The following is an 18,245-nucleotide window of genomic DNA, read 5'->3' on the forward strand; positions in this document are numbered from 1 at the left end:
CCTCCCCCTTTCATCCTTCGAGCTCTATCATGTATGTAACAACAGAACCCAAGTCATTGAGCTGCCAGTCCTCCCCCTCCCACCCCCACAATCAAGTCTCACTAATGGCCACAATGATATAATTCTACATGCCAATCCATGCTCTAAGTTTCCCTACCTTTCCTACAATACCTTGCATTGAAATACACACCCCTCAGGACATTATTCCCACCTTGCACAAAAGTCTGATTCCTGTCTTTGTATTCAGTCTTAACTATATTTTTCCATCCCTTCTGCCCTACCTGCTCTGGATGATTCACTAACCCATACATTATTACCATATCTATTCCCCTCATTTTACATACCACTATAAAATTCACTCCCAGGCCTCCTATACTTTAGGGGAAAAATACCCAGTCTATCCTTAACTCAAGCTTTAAGTCCTAGTAACAGAATGAAGCAGCGTCACCCCTACCTCTGATCATCCATCTCAGGCTGCACCAGCACGTTCTCTTGCTTCTCCTTCACCCGCAGAAACACAAAAGAATCCAGGTTGGGTTTGGGAACTGAAGCAGAAAAAATAAACCAAATTCAACAGAGTTGAGTGGCAGCAGGACAAAATGATTCACATTGCAGCAGTTTTGGTATCACTTCCAAAAAACCTAAGATTCAGAATTAAAAGTACCGTCTACAAAACCTGTGGAAAAAATTTTAAAAACTTATTCACCCAACTTGTATTTCTTGAAGCAACATGATCATTTTTAGGACTGCAACCACTACCTCAATGCAGGATTGGGAGTAGAGGGTTGCCTGTAGTGACTTGTTGATGATTTTGTTACATGTCTTAAGGCTCCTTAAAAGGCAGAGGTCATTCCCAAAATTATCAAAAGCAGCATGAAAATGGAACTTGCAAACATATCACAACATGATTGACTTAAATTGTTCTGTCCTCCCTCAACACCAAATGCCCCCTGCACGTACCTCTATGACCATAGGGCGTGCTCCCACTTGCACCCACACCTTCTCCCTTGTCACCATTTGGGGCCCCAAACTGTTCTTCCACAAGTGAAGCAGCACTTCACCTGTGAATCTACAGGGGGGTCATCTACTGCATTTGATGCTCCCATTGTGGTTTCCTCTTGAATTGGGTGGCCATCTCACAGCGGCCACCCAATTCAATTCCCCGTCCCATTCCCTTGCTGTCAAGCACTGCCAGACTGGAAGAACAACACCTCTATTCCACCTGGACGCCCTCCAACCTGACAGTATTAACATCAACTTCTTATTTCTGTTAGCACCCCCCCCCCCCCCAATTCCAGTAGATGTCCCTCTCTGGGCCCTTTCATGCAGTGAAAGGGTCCGACTGAAAAGGTGCCGTGGCCAGCTCCAATCTCTCTCGTGGAAGGACAATCAGCGGAGCACAGCACTCCGCCAGCTCACATGAACGTACAGCCGCTGTAAGCGGCTGGTAAGGGGGAGGGCTGATGACGTCACAATGACGCCGTCAGCCAATGACCCATCTTCCCTCTCTCCCACCCACTCACCCCTCTCATTCCATGACCCCATCTGGCAGGGGCTGTGACAGCCTCACCAGGCCGCTTCGGCCTTTGGGGCTGCTCTCTCTAGCTCAAAACACAGCAGAACAATGCCATCTTCCCTACCCATAATCCCCCATGCAGCTGGAACTGTTCTGGAAAATACAGAGCAGTGGTGTTATGGCACTGGTCACCCCACCTCCATCGGCTCCAGAGGGCGTGACGAGGCACCGCTCAACATGAATGCGACACAGGAATGCTGCACCATGAAAGGTAAGCAGAGGCCTGGCATGAACGGGTCTTCTCTCTCCCTCTTCCCTCTGTCTCCTTTATCCCAGCTCTGCTTTCACAGAGCCAACCCCCCTCCCCCTAACAATTCTCACCTTTCCTCTCCCCTGATCTCTTCTCCATATCCTATTATCACTTTTTAGTTTATTGGTCTGCACTCCTGCCATTTCTTTTATTTAGGCGCCTGCCTTTTTCTACCTTGAAGGAGGACTCAGACTCAAAATGTCAGTATCTTTACCTCCTATGACCTACTGACTTCCTCCAGCATTTCTTTTTAATGCAGCAAGAATTGCCCATTTAATGTTTCGATTTATTGTCAGACTACCTACATGACATCACATACAACCCTGAGATTCCTTTATCCTGCAGGCATTGCAGAATTACCATTAATTGGTAGTGCAAAAAAATAAACTGTACCCAGCATAAAACATGTAAACAAACTGACTGTGAAATACAGAGAGAACAAAAAAAAATCAATCAAGGGCACAAGTAAGAGTTCTTAAATAAGTCTCTGATTGAGTTTGTTGTTTTTTTTGTTTTTTTTTTCATGATATACACTATTTATTTTTCACACATATACAGTGACTTTTTCTCCCCCCCCCCCCTTTCCTCCCAAACCACCCCCCCACCCCCCCCTCTCATCCATTTTAGGTATACAATCTAGGCTGCATTAAGCCAGTCAGACAATGTTGTCATTCAACAAAATTACACCAGAAATTCTACTGAGTCCATTCTTTTCTTTCCTTCTCCTTCCATCAACTTAGGTAATGTTTGTCCCCGGTAGGTTTTCGCTATTGTATTTAATGTAAGGCTCCTATACTTGTTCGAATATTTCAATATTATTTCTTAACCTATATGTTATTTTTTCTAATGGAATACATTCATTCATTTAAATTTAGTAGTTTCTTCCTTTTAATTTGGTTATGTATTCCATTAATATTTAAAGACATATAGTTCAGCGTAGCCCTTTTATATTTTGTTTATCTTCTCTTTCCGTTTTTCCATCATTACCTTTCCTCCTTTTCCATTTCTGTTTTCTTATTTTCAACTCTTTATAAGACAACATTCCTACAACATCCAACATTTTCCTTATTCTCCTATTTCTATCTTATTTATCCCCAATCTCCCCTTCACCTCCTGAGTTGTCCTTTATCCCTTGTCGGACAACCACATCTCCCCTCTCCATTTGGATTTGCGAATCCACTCGCAAGCGTCAACTGATTTTGCAGTGACCGCTATTTCCCCCCACCCCGCCTCCCCCAGAAAAGATTTCACTTTTCATATGTCACAAAGGTCACTCTTTTAATTCCCTCCTTATTCTCTCTATTCCATTACCTTCCCTTATTAATTCTTGTCTATACTATCTATATTTTCCTCTAAGTACAGATACATTCATGTATGCTCATTGTCTCTATTCACTCTTATACCTCTTTACCCGCATACATATCAATCGTGATCATTTTTACTCTCGTTACCCGTCTTCATCCCTCAGTCTATTTTTGTCTTTACCCACATACATATCAATCGTGATCATTTTAACTCTCATTACCCGTCTTCCTCCCTCAGTCTATTTTTGTAATTGTTCTGCAAATTTTCATGCTTCTTCTGGATCCGAGAATAGTCTGTTTTGTTGTCCTGGAATAAATATTTTCAATACCGCTGGATGCTTTAGTATAAATTTATACCCTTTCTTCCATAAAATCGCCTTTGCTGTATTGAACTCTTTTCCCTTCTTTAGGAGTTCAAAACTTATATCTGGATAAATGAAGATTTTTTGCCCTTTATACTCCAGTGGTTTGTTGCCCTCTCTTACTTTTTCCATTGTCTTCTCCAGTACCTTTTCTCTTGTAGTATATCTTAGGAATTTTACTACAATAGATCTTGGTTTTTGTTGTGGTTGTGGTTTAGAGGCCAATACTCTATGTGCCCTTTCTATTTCCATTTCTTGCTGTAGTTCTGGACATCCTAGGGTCTTAGGGATCCACTCTTTTATAAACTCCCTCATATTCTTGCCTTCTTCATCTTCCTTAAGGCCCACTATCTTTATGTTATTTCTTCTGTTATGGTTTTCCATTGTATCTATTTTTTGAGCTAGTAGTTCTTGTGTCTCTTTAGTTTTTTTATTAGATTTCTCCAATTTCTTTTTTAAGTCTTCTACCTCCATTTCTGCTGCTACTGCCCGCTCTTCCATCTTGTCCATTTTCTTTCCCATTTCTGTTAAGGTCATCTCCATTTTATTTATTTTCTCTTCTGTGTTGTTTATTCTTTTTCTTAAATCCTTAAATTCCTGTGTTTGCCATTCTTTAAATGACTCCATGTATCCTTTAATAAGAGCAAGTATATCCTTTACCTTGCCTTTCTTTTCTTCTTCTATTTCACTGTACTCTTCCTCTTCCTCTTCTTCTTCCTCTGGGTTGACCATCTGTTATTTCTTTGGTGCCCTTTCCTCCTCTTCTTTCTTGTTTCTATTGTCTTCTGTGGTCTCTTCTTGCTGCAGGTGTTCTGCAGCTGTCGTTGCCGGCTGTGGAGATCGACTCCCCAGCTGGTCCCCCCTCCCGTCGGTGTGTTTTTTTTCATTCGCATCGCGCATACGCGAAGTATCGCGCATGCGCGGTTGCGCACTTTTACTCGGCTCTGCGAGCCATTTTTGTAGTCCATTATTTACCGACCTGAGGGAGCGGGTTTCTCTCTCCGCAGCAGGCCTCTTCGGACAGGTAAGGCCTTCACCTTTTTCCTCCTTTGTCTTCTCTTCCTCTCTTCTTACCGTTGCTTTCGATTTTTCTTTTTTTGTCGCCATCTTCTTTCCACCTTTATACTCACTTTTCTGTAACTTTTATTTCTGTGCCTTTGTGTTTTCCTTTGTTTTTCCCGACTTTTCTGGAGAGGGCTGGAGTTCACCGTCCGGCCACTACTCCATCACGTGACTCCTCCCGATTGAGTTTGTTGTTGAGGAATCTGATGGTGGAGGGGGAACCTGGTGGTGCCAGACTTGTGGCATCTGTATCTCTTTCCTGATGGTAGCAACAAGAACACAGATTGTGCTGAGCGGTATGGATCCTTGATGATTGCTGCTGCTCTCCGACTGCAGTGTACCCTGAAGATTTTCTTGATGGTGGGGAGGTTTTTGCCTGTGATGTCCTGGGCTGTGTCCAATACCTTTTGCAGGGCTTTAGGCTCAGGGGTATTAGTGTTTCCATACCAGACTGTGGTGCAGCTGGTCAGCACACTTTCTACCACACCTCTGTTGAAATTTGCCAGTGTTTCTGATGTCGTACCATATCTTCGCAAACTCCTGAGGAAGCAGAGGAGTTGACGTGCTTTCTTCACGATGCCATTGGTGTGGTGGGTCCAGGAAAGATAGTGACTCCCAAGAACTTAAATTTGCTCACCATCTCCACCTCTGATTCCCTCAATGACCACTGGATTGTACACCTCAGGCTTTCCTTTCCTGAAGTTAACAATCAGCGCCTTAGTTTTGGTGGCATTGAGTTCAAGTCTGTTGTTGGTGCACTGTTCAGCCAATTTTTCAATCTCTATCCTCCATGCTGACTCACCTCCTTCCTTTATACAACCCACTACCATGGCATCGTCGGCAAATTTGTAGATGGTGTTATTGTCATACTGAGCTACACAGTCGTAGGTGAAAAGTTAGTAGATCAAGGGACTAAGAACACAGTCCTGTGATGCTGCGGTACTGATGGAGATTATGGAGTTCTTACCAATCTTCACAGATTATGGTCTGGAGGTGAGGAAATCCATGATCCAATTAGGACAGTCGGGTGTTAACTCCCAGGTCTTGAGTTTGCAGATGAGTTTTGAGGGGATGATGGTGTTAAATGCTGAACTGTAGTCGTTGAAGAGCATCCTGATGTATGCATCTTTGCTGTCCAAGTGTCTTTGCTGTACAGGTGTTCCAAGGTTTTGTGTAGAGCCAGTGAGATGGCATCTGCTGTCAACCTGCCACTATAATAGGCGAACTGGAATTTATCCATGTCATTGCTTAGACAGGAGCTGATATACTTCATCACCAGCCTTTCAAAACACTTCATCACTGTTGATGTAAGTGCTATTGGTAGATAGTCATTAAGGCAGGTTACTGCACTTTTCTTAGGCACCGGTATGATTGACATGTTTGAAACATATAGGTACCACGCCCTTCTGGAGTAAGATATTGAAGATATCCATGAACACCTTGGTAAATTGATCAGTATAGATTTTTAATACCCAGCCAGGTACTCCATCCGAGACACATGCTTTCCTCGGATTCACTCTCCTGAAGGCAGCACGCACATCCTCCTCAGATATGATGGGATCATCAGGGGACATGGAGGTGCTGAGGGGTCATTCTTTGCTGGTACAGTCGTAAAATCGGGCCTAGAGTTCCTCTAGGAGAGAAGATTTGCCTTCTGCTATTTTACCAGATTTGGTTTTGTAACATGTTATGGTATTTAGCTGTTGGGTGTCCCTCATTGTTTCCGTTTTCATCTGGAATCTCCCCTTCACCCAGGAGATAAACTTTCCGCAGGTCATACTTGCTCCTGCTGTACAGATCTGGATCTTCGGACTTAAATACTTGTGATCTGGGTCTCAGCAGGTTCTGGATTTCATTGTTCATCCAGGGCTTCTGGTTGGGGAAAAACCCTGAATGTCCTCCAGCATCCAGCTAAACGATCACTTTCCCATTTTATTCCCATAATCTCTGGTTCCTTCAGCCTTGGAATTACTCATCAAAATGCCCTCAGCCGAGAACCCAAAGATCACAACCCTCAAAATAAAGTAGTACCTCGTCAACTCAGTCCAAAAGAGGACTGCTTTCCACCATTTTCTCCTCTTCCAAGGGTGGGATTCTACGTAAGATCACTCACCAGCTTTCAGCACGTCCAGTGCTTGCAGGTTAGGAGGCATGCGTTTCAAGGCCAGGTTCTTCAGGTGCATCTCACAATTTGCTGCATATCTTTGAAGCAAAACAGTTAGCAAGTCATGAATCGGAACCAAACTCAGCAAGTGCCACAAGCGATTTGTGGTATTTCAGTTTCCAAAGCAGGTCAATAATCTATTCCCAGTTTAGGAGCAAGATTCTACTCCTCTGCCCAAGATCATATCATATGGCTCGGAGGAAACTTTATGGGGCATTAGCCCTCCAGTGGAGATGCATTAACCTCACCATTCCTGTGCTCCTTCTCAGAAAGTGAGTCATCAAACCTTATCACATGTTCAATTGTTTTCTCATTGAGATACATATCCACAGGCCTTTTACGGATATGGATTAAAATGCAATCTATCCCCCTTACTTTAAAAATCAGTGGCATGGTTAGCATAGCAGGTAGCACAATGTTAAGACAGCGCCAGTGACCCGGGTTCAAATCCACTGCTGTCTATAAGGAGTTTGTACGTTCTCTCCGACAGCATGGATTTCCTTCAGGAGCTTCAGTTTGCTCCCACGCTCCAAAGACGTACAGGTCAGCAGGTTAATTGGTCACATGGGTGCTTTTGGGCAGCATCGTCTCATGGGATATATTCTGCCATTCAGCTAAAACATGATCACAACCCAATTCTTATATTCCTTTTTCCCAATTTCCCAAAATAATGTTGAAAACAGTGGTTACTCAGTAAATCTCCTGAACCAACAGCACCAACAGTACATGAACCAATTTATGAATAGAATATGGAACATTGCAGCACAGTATAGGCCTTTCAGCTCTCGATGTTACTCCACAACAATCTAATTATTCCCTACCTCACACTCACAAACTCTTTACTTTTCTTGCATCCATGTGGTTGACTAGAATCTTTTGAACGTCTTTGCTGTACCAGCCTCCACAACTACTCCTGGCAACGTATTCCAGCCACCCACAACAAAGCCTATCTCTGACACTTCCCCGAAACTTCCCTCCACTCATCTATTTTCGCCCTGAGGAAAAGGCGCCGGCTATCACCCTATCTATGCCCCTCAATCTTGTATACCTCTTTTGAGTCACCTCATCCTTTGTGACTTCAAAGAAAAAAAGCCCTCACTCTATCAATCTTTCTCCACAAGATGTTCTCCAATTCAGGTATATCTCCTCTCTCCACCATTCCTGTAATGAGGTGATCAGAAATGAATGCATTTCTCCAAGTGTGGTTTAACCAGTTTTCATGGCTCCTGAACTCAATCCCTTGACTAATGAAGGTCAGCGCACCATATGCCTTCTTAACCACCCAGTAAACTTGCACGACAACTTTAAGGGATTTATGGACCTGGACCTGCCTGTTAAGGATCCTGCCCTTAATCACATACTCCACCTCCAAAGTGCGTCACCTCACTCTTATCCAGATTGAACATGAAACACTATAGCACAGTACAGATCCTTTGCCCCTCAATGTTGTTCTAGCCAATATATTCCTACAAAAAATGAAACCTTTCCTATCTCATAACTCTCTTTTTCTTTCATCCATGTGCCTATCTCTTAAATGCCCCTAATGTTTCAGCATCCACCACCACCCTTAGCATGCATTCCAGGCACCCAGAACTCCATGTAAAAAAATCTACTCCTGATATCTACCCTACATGCCATTTGCCACTTCTCTGCCCAATTCTGCATTAGTGATATAGAATGGGCAAGCAAACTGAAACTATCACTAGAAACCATAAGGAAACACTTACGGCCGTAATGGGGACAAAGGATTTATTGCAACTCGGGTTTGGTCATAAGTTGGGGACTACTGTATACAGTACTTTTAATACAAAATATGTGCTTATACAGTAGTTTTAAATTTTTTAAAAATTTTGGTCGTATGTGCAAATGGATGTAACTCACGTGGGTCAGAAGTTGAGGACTACCTGTACAAAATAGTACCTGTACAAAATATAATTAACAAGGGCAGGTCTCATTTAGCATCCCCCTGATCCAAAATGTGGTTATACAATTCACATCCAGCTTCATCTGTGGTGATGAGATCCAATTTTTCATCACACCAGAGAGAAATAGTTAACAGCTTTCAGGCCAGTTCAGAGGATTTTATAATTATGTGACTGGGATTTAGGCGTGATTAGCGCAACACTTTTACAGAGCTGGGGTTCGAATCCCCCGCTGTCTGCAAAGACTTTGTTCTCCCCGTGTCTGTGTGGGTTTTTCTCGGGAGCTCCGGTTTCCTCCCACCGTTCAAAATGTATCGGGGCCGGTAGGTCAATTGGGTGTAATTAGGTAGCAAGGGCTCATGGACTCAAAGGGCCTGTTACTGTGCTGAATGTCTAAATTTAAATTTAAAAAAAGTACTCACTCTTTTGCAAAAGTAACCTCCTGTGCAGATAAAAAGGAAGGCTCCGTATCTAGACGGGACTTCTCCTTCTCCAAGATGTGAGGAAAAAACTTCTCAATCTAGAAAATGAGGAAGAATAGCTTTGCTCTGAGCATTTTAAAGTTGAATGTGATTTTCTAGACAAGATGTAAAAAAAAAATCAAAGTGCCAGAACCACAGATTTATTTGACATTCAGTGCTTTCAAAGAGATCAATGCTTAGTGAATTTGAAATTTTCTGCTGAGGAATTATCAGAATATGGGTTCCATACCTTTTGTAACCGCGACCTCAAATAGCTACTGAGAATGTAACGAATCCTTTCTATTTCCATCCGGTGAATGGTGATTTTGAGGTCTCCCTTCTTGGCCCGCTGCAGATTCTTTTCCTGCGAATGACATTATATTACAGAATGACCCTCACAGGGTTGGTCTCAGAGTCGTAAATTTGTTACTTTTAAAAAAAAGGGGGAAAAAAAGTATTATAGTTGAATAGCCTCGAAAAAACTACCAGTTAATCTTTTAGCACCTTGTCGGTTGAGTGAAGATTGTCGATGAGAACACCCCTCAGGTCCAGCGGGAAGATCAGCAAGCACGAAGGCTTAACTTTTGAACCAAAGGGCCTGTCCATCAGTACTGCACTCAAAAGCAGAGGAGGAGGACCCATGACCTCAAAAGAGCAAGGGAGCTGTCCCGATATTTATCCTTCAATGGACACTACCAAGAATTAATCCTGGAATGAAGGGATTAGCACATGAGGAACATTTAACGGCTCTTGATTTGTACTCCTTGGAGTTCAGAATGATGGGGAACCAAATTTCAAATCTTGAAAGCCCTAGACAGGGTAGACGTGGTAAAGCGATTTCCTATGCAAAGGGCAGCCAATTAAAACAAAGATGTGGAGGAAATTCTTTAAGCCAGAGAGTAGCGGACCGCCAGAATTTGTTACCATGAGCATCTGTGGAAGCAAGTTGCTGAGGTGTATTTGAGGCAGAGATTGAATAGTCAAGATATCAAGTGTATGGGGAGAAGGCAGGGGAGTGGGAGAATGGATCAACTCATGAAGGAATGGTGGAGTGGACTCAGGTTGAATGGCCTACCTGCTCCTATACCTTATAGACTAAAACAGTTTAAGGGTTTACTATCACTTTACTGTGTGAACGGTTGGCTATTTCCTACAATATTGACACTTTTAAATAAAATGCTTTGGGATCCACAAAAATCAAAAAGAGCATGGAGTTAAATGAAGTCTCTTTCTCTTCACTAAACACACATCATCTCGTCTGCCATTTTCAATGTAGGCCAAACAGCCCCCTTCCCCCACCCCCAGGGCCAATGGCACATTTAAGGAGGAAGCCAGACAGAAATCATAATTTTAAAAAAAAAAAATTTATTTAGTCAGTTGAAGAAAAATACCAACTAAACTCGACTCCTTCCCAGAGAATGGGGCCCATAAACTTTAAGAAGGGTTCTAAGGGGGCCATAGCCACAAAGGAGTTGAGAGTGGCTGATTATCAACATACGATGCAAATTTTCCTCAGTAAAACTGTATGCAGTGGATGTGTGCATCTATCAACACAAACAGTGATCAACTACCAGAGAACATCTATCTGCCCATTGAACCACAGAAGAGAACAGAAAACTGTCTACTCAATGTGTCAATGGAAAAGATCCGCTATAATCTATACAAAATATATAGTTCTGTACATTGCTGTAGGAAATACAACACCATTAATGGAGCTGGCATATAGCTCAAGCGGCCCAATTCAACCCTGGCCAGTAGTATGTTTGGAGTTTGCATGGATTGAAGGAGAACCTAGGGAAAACTGATAGAAGTGCAGGGAGAATACAATGGGACTGGTGTAAATAGGAGGTCTGCTCATGGCAGGGACTCGGTAGATTGAAGACAACTCTTCCATGCTGTTTGACACTACCACTGTGAAAGCTGCCCAGCACTGAATCCTGGATATTATGCTTCAGTGTTCACTAAGGAGAGGGACCCTGGTGAATGTGAGGTCAGCGTAGAACAAACTAACGTGATGGGAAATGTTGGGCTTAAGAAAGAGGTTGAGTTGGAGCTTCTGAAAAACATCACGGCAGATAAGTAAATTTTAGCAAAGTTATTTGACAAAGACCTCCCATGGTCGGCTCATCTAGGAAGTTATAGGGCACGGCATCTATGGAAATGGCAGCTTGGATTTGGAATTGGCTTTCCCACAGAAGGCAGAGGGTGGGGTAGATGGCCATATTCTGCCTGGAGGTCAGTGGGGATCTGTTCTGGGACCCCTGCTTTTTATGGTATTTAAAAATGATTTGGATAGTACTCAAGCTGGCAGAGTACACAAGCATCGAATCCATGCTGCTGAAGACCCAACTGCGCTGGGTGGGTCACGTCTCCAGAATGGAGGACCATCGCCTTCCCAAGATCGTGTTATATGGCGAGCTCTCCACTGGCCACCGAGACAGAGGTGCACCAAAGAAGAGGTACAAGGACTGCTTAAAGAAATCTCTTGGTACCTGCCACATTGACCACTGCCAGTGGGCAGATATCGCCTCCAACCGTGCATCTTGGCACCTCACAGTTCGGCGGGCAGCAACCTCCTTTGAAGAAGACCGCAGAGCCCACCTCACTGACAAAAGACAAAGGAGGAAAAACCCAACACCCAACCCCAACCAACCAATTTTCCCTTGCAACCGTGCCTGCCTGTCCCGCATCGGACTTGTCAGTCACCAACGAGCCTGCAGCAGATGTGGACATACCCCTCCGTAAATCTTCGTCCGCGAACCCAAGCCAAAGAAGATAAAGAAAGGATAAAGAAGTGGAGGGTCAGTGGATTTCCAGACAACATGAAGGTTGGAGCGGTTGTGGATAGTGTCTTGAATGGCACTTTGCCCCAATTGAACAACCATCATTACCATGTGATCCAGTTGTTCCATGACACATTCCACAATTTCAGATTTACATTCCAGAAGGTCAGGAGAAAACTTCTCATTCAGCCAGGCCTGTGTGGAAATAAAAAGCAGACAAAAGCCACGGCCATTAGCAATCCACTAAAATCTATGAATTATAAAACATATACTTTGGACTGGAATCTAAAAACAAAGAATGTAATAGTTGCCAAGATATCAAAGGAGTGCAAGATCCCTTGATGAAGCCTGGATGGTCCGACAAAACTTAATTCACTTCAAAATAGCCCAATCCTTATAAAAGAAATTGGGGATGAATGGAATCAGGCACTAAATTGGGAAGATTAAAGTCATAACAGCATGATTAATAATTAGCCCAGAACTTGCTATGTATCACGTGTCAAGAAAGCTCCATGGTCATTATGAACACAGGGCCATTCCAAGGCTGGGTGGTTAGTCCCCTGCTCTATTCTTTCCACACACAATTCCATAGCCAAGTTCAGCTCCCAATTCATCCTACAAATTCATTGACAACACCACTATTGTCGACTGAATAACTGGAAATGTCAGAATACAGAATTAAGATCGAAAATCTGGTTGGGTGGTGCCAGAACAACAATCTTGCTCTCAAAGGACCCAGGAGCTTGAAGTTAGGAAGGAGAGGCCGAGAGACCACACACTTGGATGCATTGATATGATGGTGGTCAGAACCAAGTTCCTGGGAATCCACATACAGAACTTCTCCTAAAGCCAGCACATCAAAGCAAACACGAGGAAGGCACACCAACAGCTTCTATTTTTTGACGAGTCTGAGGAAATTTTGCATGCCATCGAATACTCTATCAAACTTCTATAGGTGCTCTGTGGAAAGTATCCTGACTGGTTGCATCACAACCTGGTTTGAGAATTTGACTGACCAGGAACATAGAATTGTGCAGAAGGTAGTAAACAGCGGTAGGTCCATCACAAGCTCAGGCTCCCATCCACTGCACACATCCATGAGAGGTATTGTCTCAAGAGAGCACCCAACATCAGAAAGGACCCCCATGAGTCTCATCACAACCTCTTCTCACTGCTGCCTTTAGGAAAAAGGTACAAAAACCTTAAAACATGTATTTCCAAGAGCCTCTGTACTCCCCTTGTTACACTAATCAGAGACTGCTCTGATACCACACTATTGCAAAATCACTTTTTTTTTTGCACGAGCAATATTGTGAATATTTATCTTATGTATGGATTGACTTTTTAACTCAATTATATATATTTTTTTATGTAACATACCTGTTTGTCTGCAACAAGAATGAATTTTGGAGCATATGTAAATTGTACAATGTGATTGACAAACTCAGTATCATTAACCTTCCATCACAGAGTCTGCAGGACTTCAAGGGAAAGAAAATTAACGTGGCAGTTGCTGGGTGGAAAGAGTATGATTTGGGGGATAGTTGGAGGAGAGAGTGATTGGAACCATGGATTTGTTTTGAAATTACATCCAAAGTCAACAATGTGGAGAGAGATATCTGGGAAAGATTGTCAGAGGCTCAGGATAGAGAACAAGGAGGGAATTATGACTTGAGAGAGGTATAGCCTAAGGATGGAGTGGTGCAAAAGATGGGGCAAAGAGGTGGGTTACTTAAGAACACAAGACTGGAGGAGGAGACTCATAGCCTCGAGTCTAATCCACTAATAAATGTGATTCAGACTGATCCGCTCCCAACTCCTCTTCTGTACTAAAGCAAAAAAACAATATGCTGGAAGAACCCAGGGGAGTGGGGAGGGTGGAATAGAGAGGAATTATTGACATTTTGGATAAAAACCCATGCTCCAGATCCCAGCATCTGCAATCTCTTGAATATCGTGTTTTGTGCTAGTTTGCATTGACTCTCAATTCCTTTTGACTAACAAAATTGACTACAGAAAGTCCCCGGGTTAAGAACGTCCAACTTACAAACGGACTATGCCCAGATTCAGTGGTTCGTCAGCTTGAAGAAGGAAAACGCCACCTGCCATTTTAAGTTGAATCACGTTGCAGTGTGTTGAATGTGTAACTTTGTATTTGTCTATAGTATATATACTATAACAAACATTTGACTAACTGACACTAAATTAAGAACCGTATGTACCTGTTCCGACTTATCTACAAATTTGGCTTAAAGAGAGACTTAGGCACAGATCTCGTTCATAACCAGGACACTACCTGTACTTCATTTTTAAATATCTGCCCATCCCTGCAGGGGGTGTAAAATTCATGAAAGGTGAATTCCAACATGGAACTGCTGAATTACATGGTAACAAGAGGCTCCTATACACCTCGTCTAGCCATTTAAAGACAGTATGATAAAGCATCGTGCTTCTAAAATCTAAGTAGCCCTATGTTTTTTTTAAAACATAATGGCATGAATTAGCCGATATGCTACCCCTCCACCATCACACAACAAAACCAGGAACTCATTTAAGACTCATGATTTTTTTTCTCTCTCTGTATTGCAATTTGTTTACATTTCTTTATTTGTTTAATCTATACGCTATGTTTTTTTTTTGCACAACCAATAAGTGGTAATTCTGCCTTGCTTGCAGGAAAAACAATCCATGTACTTTGACAATAAATCTGAAGAAATCATTTTTGGACTGCTTCCAGTTCCAATGCTTAAATTTAGAAAAAAAAAAGTAGATTCTGCTCCTGTGGAAACCTCACCAACACTTTGCACAAAACACCCCTTTCTAAATTCCCAACTTTCTTCTGAAAAAGGCTTTTTATACCATTGTTTTTATGATTATTTGTGGCACCCAACCTCTAATGCCTTTGTCTAAATCCTACTTATTATACTGCTGATCTCCCAACTCAAAACGTCAACCTTTCTTCCTCCCAGCAGATTGGAGTTGGCTTCAGTTTCCATCATCTGCAGTTTCCTGTATGCATCTTTGGACACCTTAAACGACAGTCGGTCCATGGCCTCATGCACTGTCAAAACAAGGCCACCTGCAAATTGGAGAAACTCCAATTCCATCTGGGCACTCTCCACCAGTTGGTATTAACATCGACCTACAATTTCCATTAAACCACTCTCCCCCCCCCACCACCGAGTCTTTCTCCTTCTCTATCCTCTGTCTCCCCACCCACTTTGTTTCCTTCTATCAGAGCTTCCAGAAATCACTTCAGTTTTTTTCCTCTTCTACCCTCCCATCTGGATCCAGCTGTTACCTCTTACCCAGTACCCATTATCCTGTGCTCCCCCTTTTCATTCAGGCATCTGACTGTTATTGCTTATATACAACAAAGCGCCCAGGCCCAAAACATTGGCCTGCCTTTACTTCCTATGGATGCTGTGTGATTGCTGAGTTTGTGTGCGTGCAAAGAAAGAGTTAAGGTCTAAGACCCTTAGTCAGTTTTTTTCCCTCATCATTTCAGAATCACATTTAATGTCATGAACACGTCATGAAATTTGTTGATGAGCAGCAACAGTATTGTGCCGAACAAGGTTCCAAAATTACTATTAACTACAATTCTGTAAATACAAGACTTTTTTTTTTAAATTTTTTATTTTTCACACCATAAATCACATTAGCCATGCTACACACTTTTTCTTTTTCACACATATACAGTGACTTTTTCTCCCTCCCCCCTCCCCCCCCCATCCATTTTAGGTATACAATCTAGGTTACATTAAACCAGTCAGATAATGTTGTCATTCAACAAAAATACACCAGAAATTCTACTGAGTCCATTCTTTTCTTTCCTTCTCCTTCCATCAACTTAGGTAATGATTGTCCCCGGTAGGTTTTCGCTATTGTATTTAATGTAAGGCTCCCATATTTGTCCGAATATTTCAATATTATTTCTTAAACTATATGTAATTTTTTCTAATGGAATACATTTATGTAAATACAAGACTTAAAATAAAAAAAGTTTTTTCCAACTCTATCAAAAATTTTCAAAAAAGATTTAATACTGAACCCTTTGGTGGGCCTCTTCAGAACAATGGGAGGGAATGATTCTTCTTTATCTTTGGTTCAGAGTCATGCTATCTCTTTTGCCTCTCTTTTGGCAAGGCCTGCGATTTTACCAAAAGGGAAGGATGCTTCCCGGCCCACTCATGATCAGTGGTTACGTGACATGTCCTGTTAGAATATGGAAAAGATTTGTTATTTAATTAATAATTCAGATATAGGATTCCAGAAGTTATGGGGGTTATTTATGATTCCCTATCTTACTTTATAATTTTATTCCAATGTAATTAAATTGTCTGACGTAAAATTTGCACATTGCTTATATTATTCTTTTTACCTTCATTTTTCTTTTAATACTAATCACGTACAGCATCTGGCAACATGGTTAGGTAAAGGGTTAGAGTTTTTCTCCTCTACTATTTTCTTCTTTTGTTTTTTTGCATTATTATAGTTTTCATTTCTCAAAAAGGTATATACTATTTAGAATATGAATTATGGATATGATTTACAATTTATGTATGTTAGTGTTATACAGAATGTCTTATTTCATTTGTGTAACTGTCCATATCATCTTATTGAATTATATCTTTTTGTTTGTACAAGTTTTTTATTAAAATCAATAAAAATATTTTTAAAAAGAAATAAATAGTGCAATAAAGAGAAAAAGTGAGGTAGTGTCCATTGGTTCAGAAATCTGAAGGCAGAAGGTAAAAAGCTGTTTTTGTAACATTGAGTATGGAAGCAGTGAGAAAAGGGCACAGCCTGGGTGGTGGGGGACCTTAATGACAAAAGCTGCTTTCTCGAGGCACTGAATGGAGTGAAGACTGATGTCCATGATGGCATTGGCCAAATTTACAACCCTCTGTAACCTGTTCCTGTCCTGTACATTGGCATCTCCATAACAGATAGTAATGCAACCAGTCAGAATGTTCTCCAAAAATTTGCAGGAGTCTTTGGTGTTATACCAAATCTGCCCAAACTCCTAAAATTTAGCTGCTGGACAGCCTTCTTCATGATTACATCAACATGATAGCCACAGCATAGGTCTTCAGAGATGAGTTGTCAGCCCGAGGGCAGCCGGACACAGGACATCCACTCACTGCCTATGGACGCTGAGTTTCGCCAGCACCTTTGTACATTGCACCTTAAACTCTGCTCCCTCCTTCATGGAATACAACGGGTCAGTAAGTAACCGATGATAAAGAAGACCAGCAGGCACATCCTTCTGTCTGACACTATCTTCATTTTGACCTTTCTCATTGGAAACCAGCCCCCATGGACTACAGATTCCGTGCCCCCATGAACCCCACCCCTAACTCCCCCGGATAACAAGCCCTGTGCTTCCTCCATTACCCCCACTGTCCCTCCGGACCACAGGCCCTGTGCCCTCCCCATCACCTTCCGCCGGACCACCGGCCCTGTGTCCCCCATCACCCTCCCCGACCCCGCGGAAAAGATCCCTCACCTCCTCCAGTTTACCGATCAGTTCTGCCGGTGTCAGGATCTCCTCTTCCTCCTCCCCGGTGAGAAATTCCGACTCCTCTTCCACCATTTTGCCGCGTCCGACCGGCTCTGAAAATTCCCGCCTGAAGATGCCGTCGCGCGCGATGACATCACAAACAGCAAAAAAAAGCACGGCAGCCACCATTTTTGTTCAAGGCGGAAGTGCGTGCTTGCTTTCTCTCGCTCTCTCTCTGGTAATGAGGCATCTGTCTGTAAGGAGTCTATACGTGTCTGTGTGGACTTCCTCGCATTCTCCAATAACGTACGGGGGTTATAACTTAATTGGCGCATTTGGACAGTAGAGGTCGTGGGTTGAAATGGCTTATTACCATGCTTGATGTCTAAATTTAAATCTGCTGTAATCTGATGCCTGGCCCTGGAGCTCAGAAGGGAGAAGTGATTGGGGATTCGATAAGAGTTCGTGTGGACATAAAAGAGACATTTGGATGGTTTGTTGTCTCCCAGGTGCCAGGGTCAGAGACGTCTCTGATTGGATCCATAGCATTCTGAAGGGAGAGGGTGAGCAGCTAGATTGGTAAAAGGAGGAGGTCCTGAAGAGAGAATACAGGGAACTAGGTTTCAAGCTCAAAGACTGAACCTCAAGGTAGTAATCTCAGGATTACTGCCTGTGCTTCTCGCCATTGAGGATGATATGACAGATGAAAGCGTGGCAGGGTTTCTGGATCATCGGGATCGCCTCTTGGGAAGGTATGATCTATACTAAAAGGAAGGGGTTACATCCGAACTTGAGGGTGATCAATATTCTGTCAGAAGGTTTGCTTGAGCTGTTGGAGAGGGTTTAAACTAGTTG

General features: G+C 42.6%; 1 protein-coding gene across 2 annotated transcripts in view; it reads right to left on the reverse strand.

The window, feature by feature from the left end:
- Positions 1–17,594, reverse strand: part of gins4 (GINS complex subunit 4 (Sld5 homolog)) — a 37,256-nt gene extending 19,662 nt beyond the window's left edge. For both annotated transcript variants that reach the window (XR_011351548.1, XM_069917788.1), the window contains exons 1-6: positions 17,397–17,594; positions 11,993–12,079; positions 9,352–9,465; positions 9,063–9,160; positions 6,668–6,756; positions 455–545 (exon numbers count right to left, since the gene is read on the reverse strand). Coding sequence is in view for 1 of the 2 variants with exons in the window: in XM_069917788.1 (XP_069773889.1) it covers positions 455–545; positions 6,668–6,756; positions 9,063–9,160; positions 9,352–9,465; positions 11,993–12,079; positions 17,397–17,579 (662 nt within the window). In the remaining variant the exon portion in view is untranslated. The remainder of the gene's footprint in view (positions 1–454; positions 546–6,667; positions 6,757–9,062; positions 9,161–9,351; positions 9,466–11,992; positions 12,080–17,396) is intronic.
- Positions 17,595–18,245: the final 651 nt, after the last annotated feature.

Source organism: Narcine bancroftii, chromosome 2 (assembly GCF_036971445.1).
Source record: "Narcine bancroftii isolate sNarBan1 chromosome 2, sNarBan1.hap1, whole genome shotgun sequence".
NCBI classification, from domain to species: Eukaryota; Metazoa; Chordata; class Chondrichthyes; order Torpediniformes; family Narcinidae; genus Narcine; species Narcine bancroftii.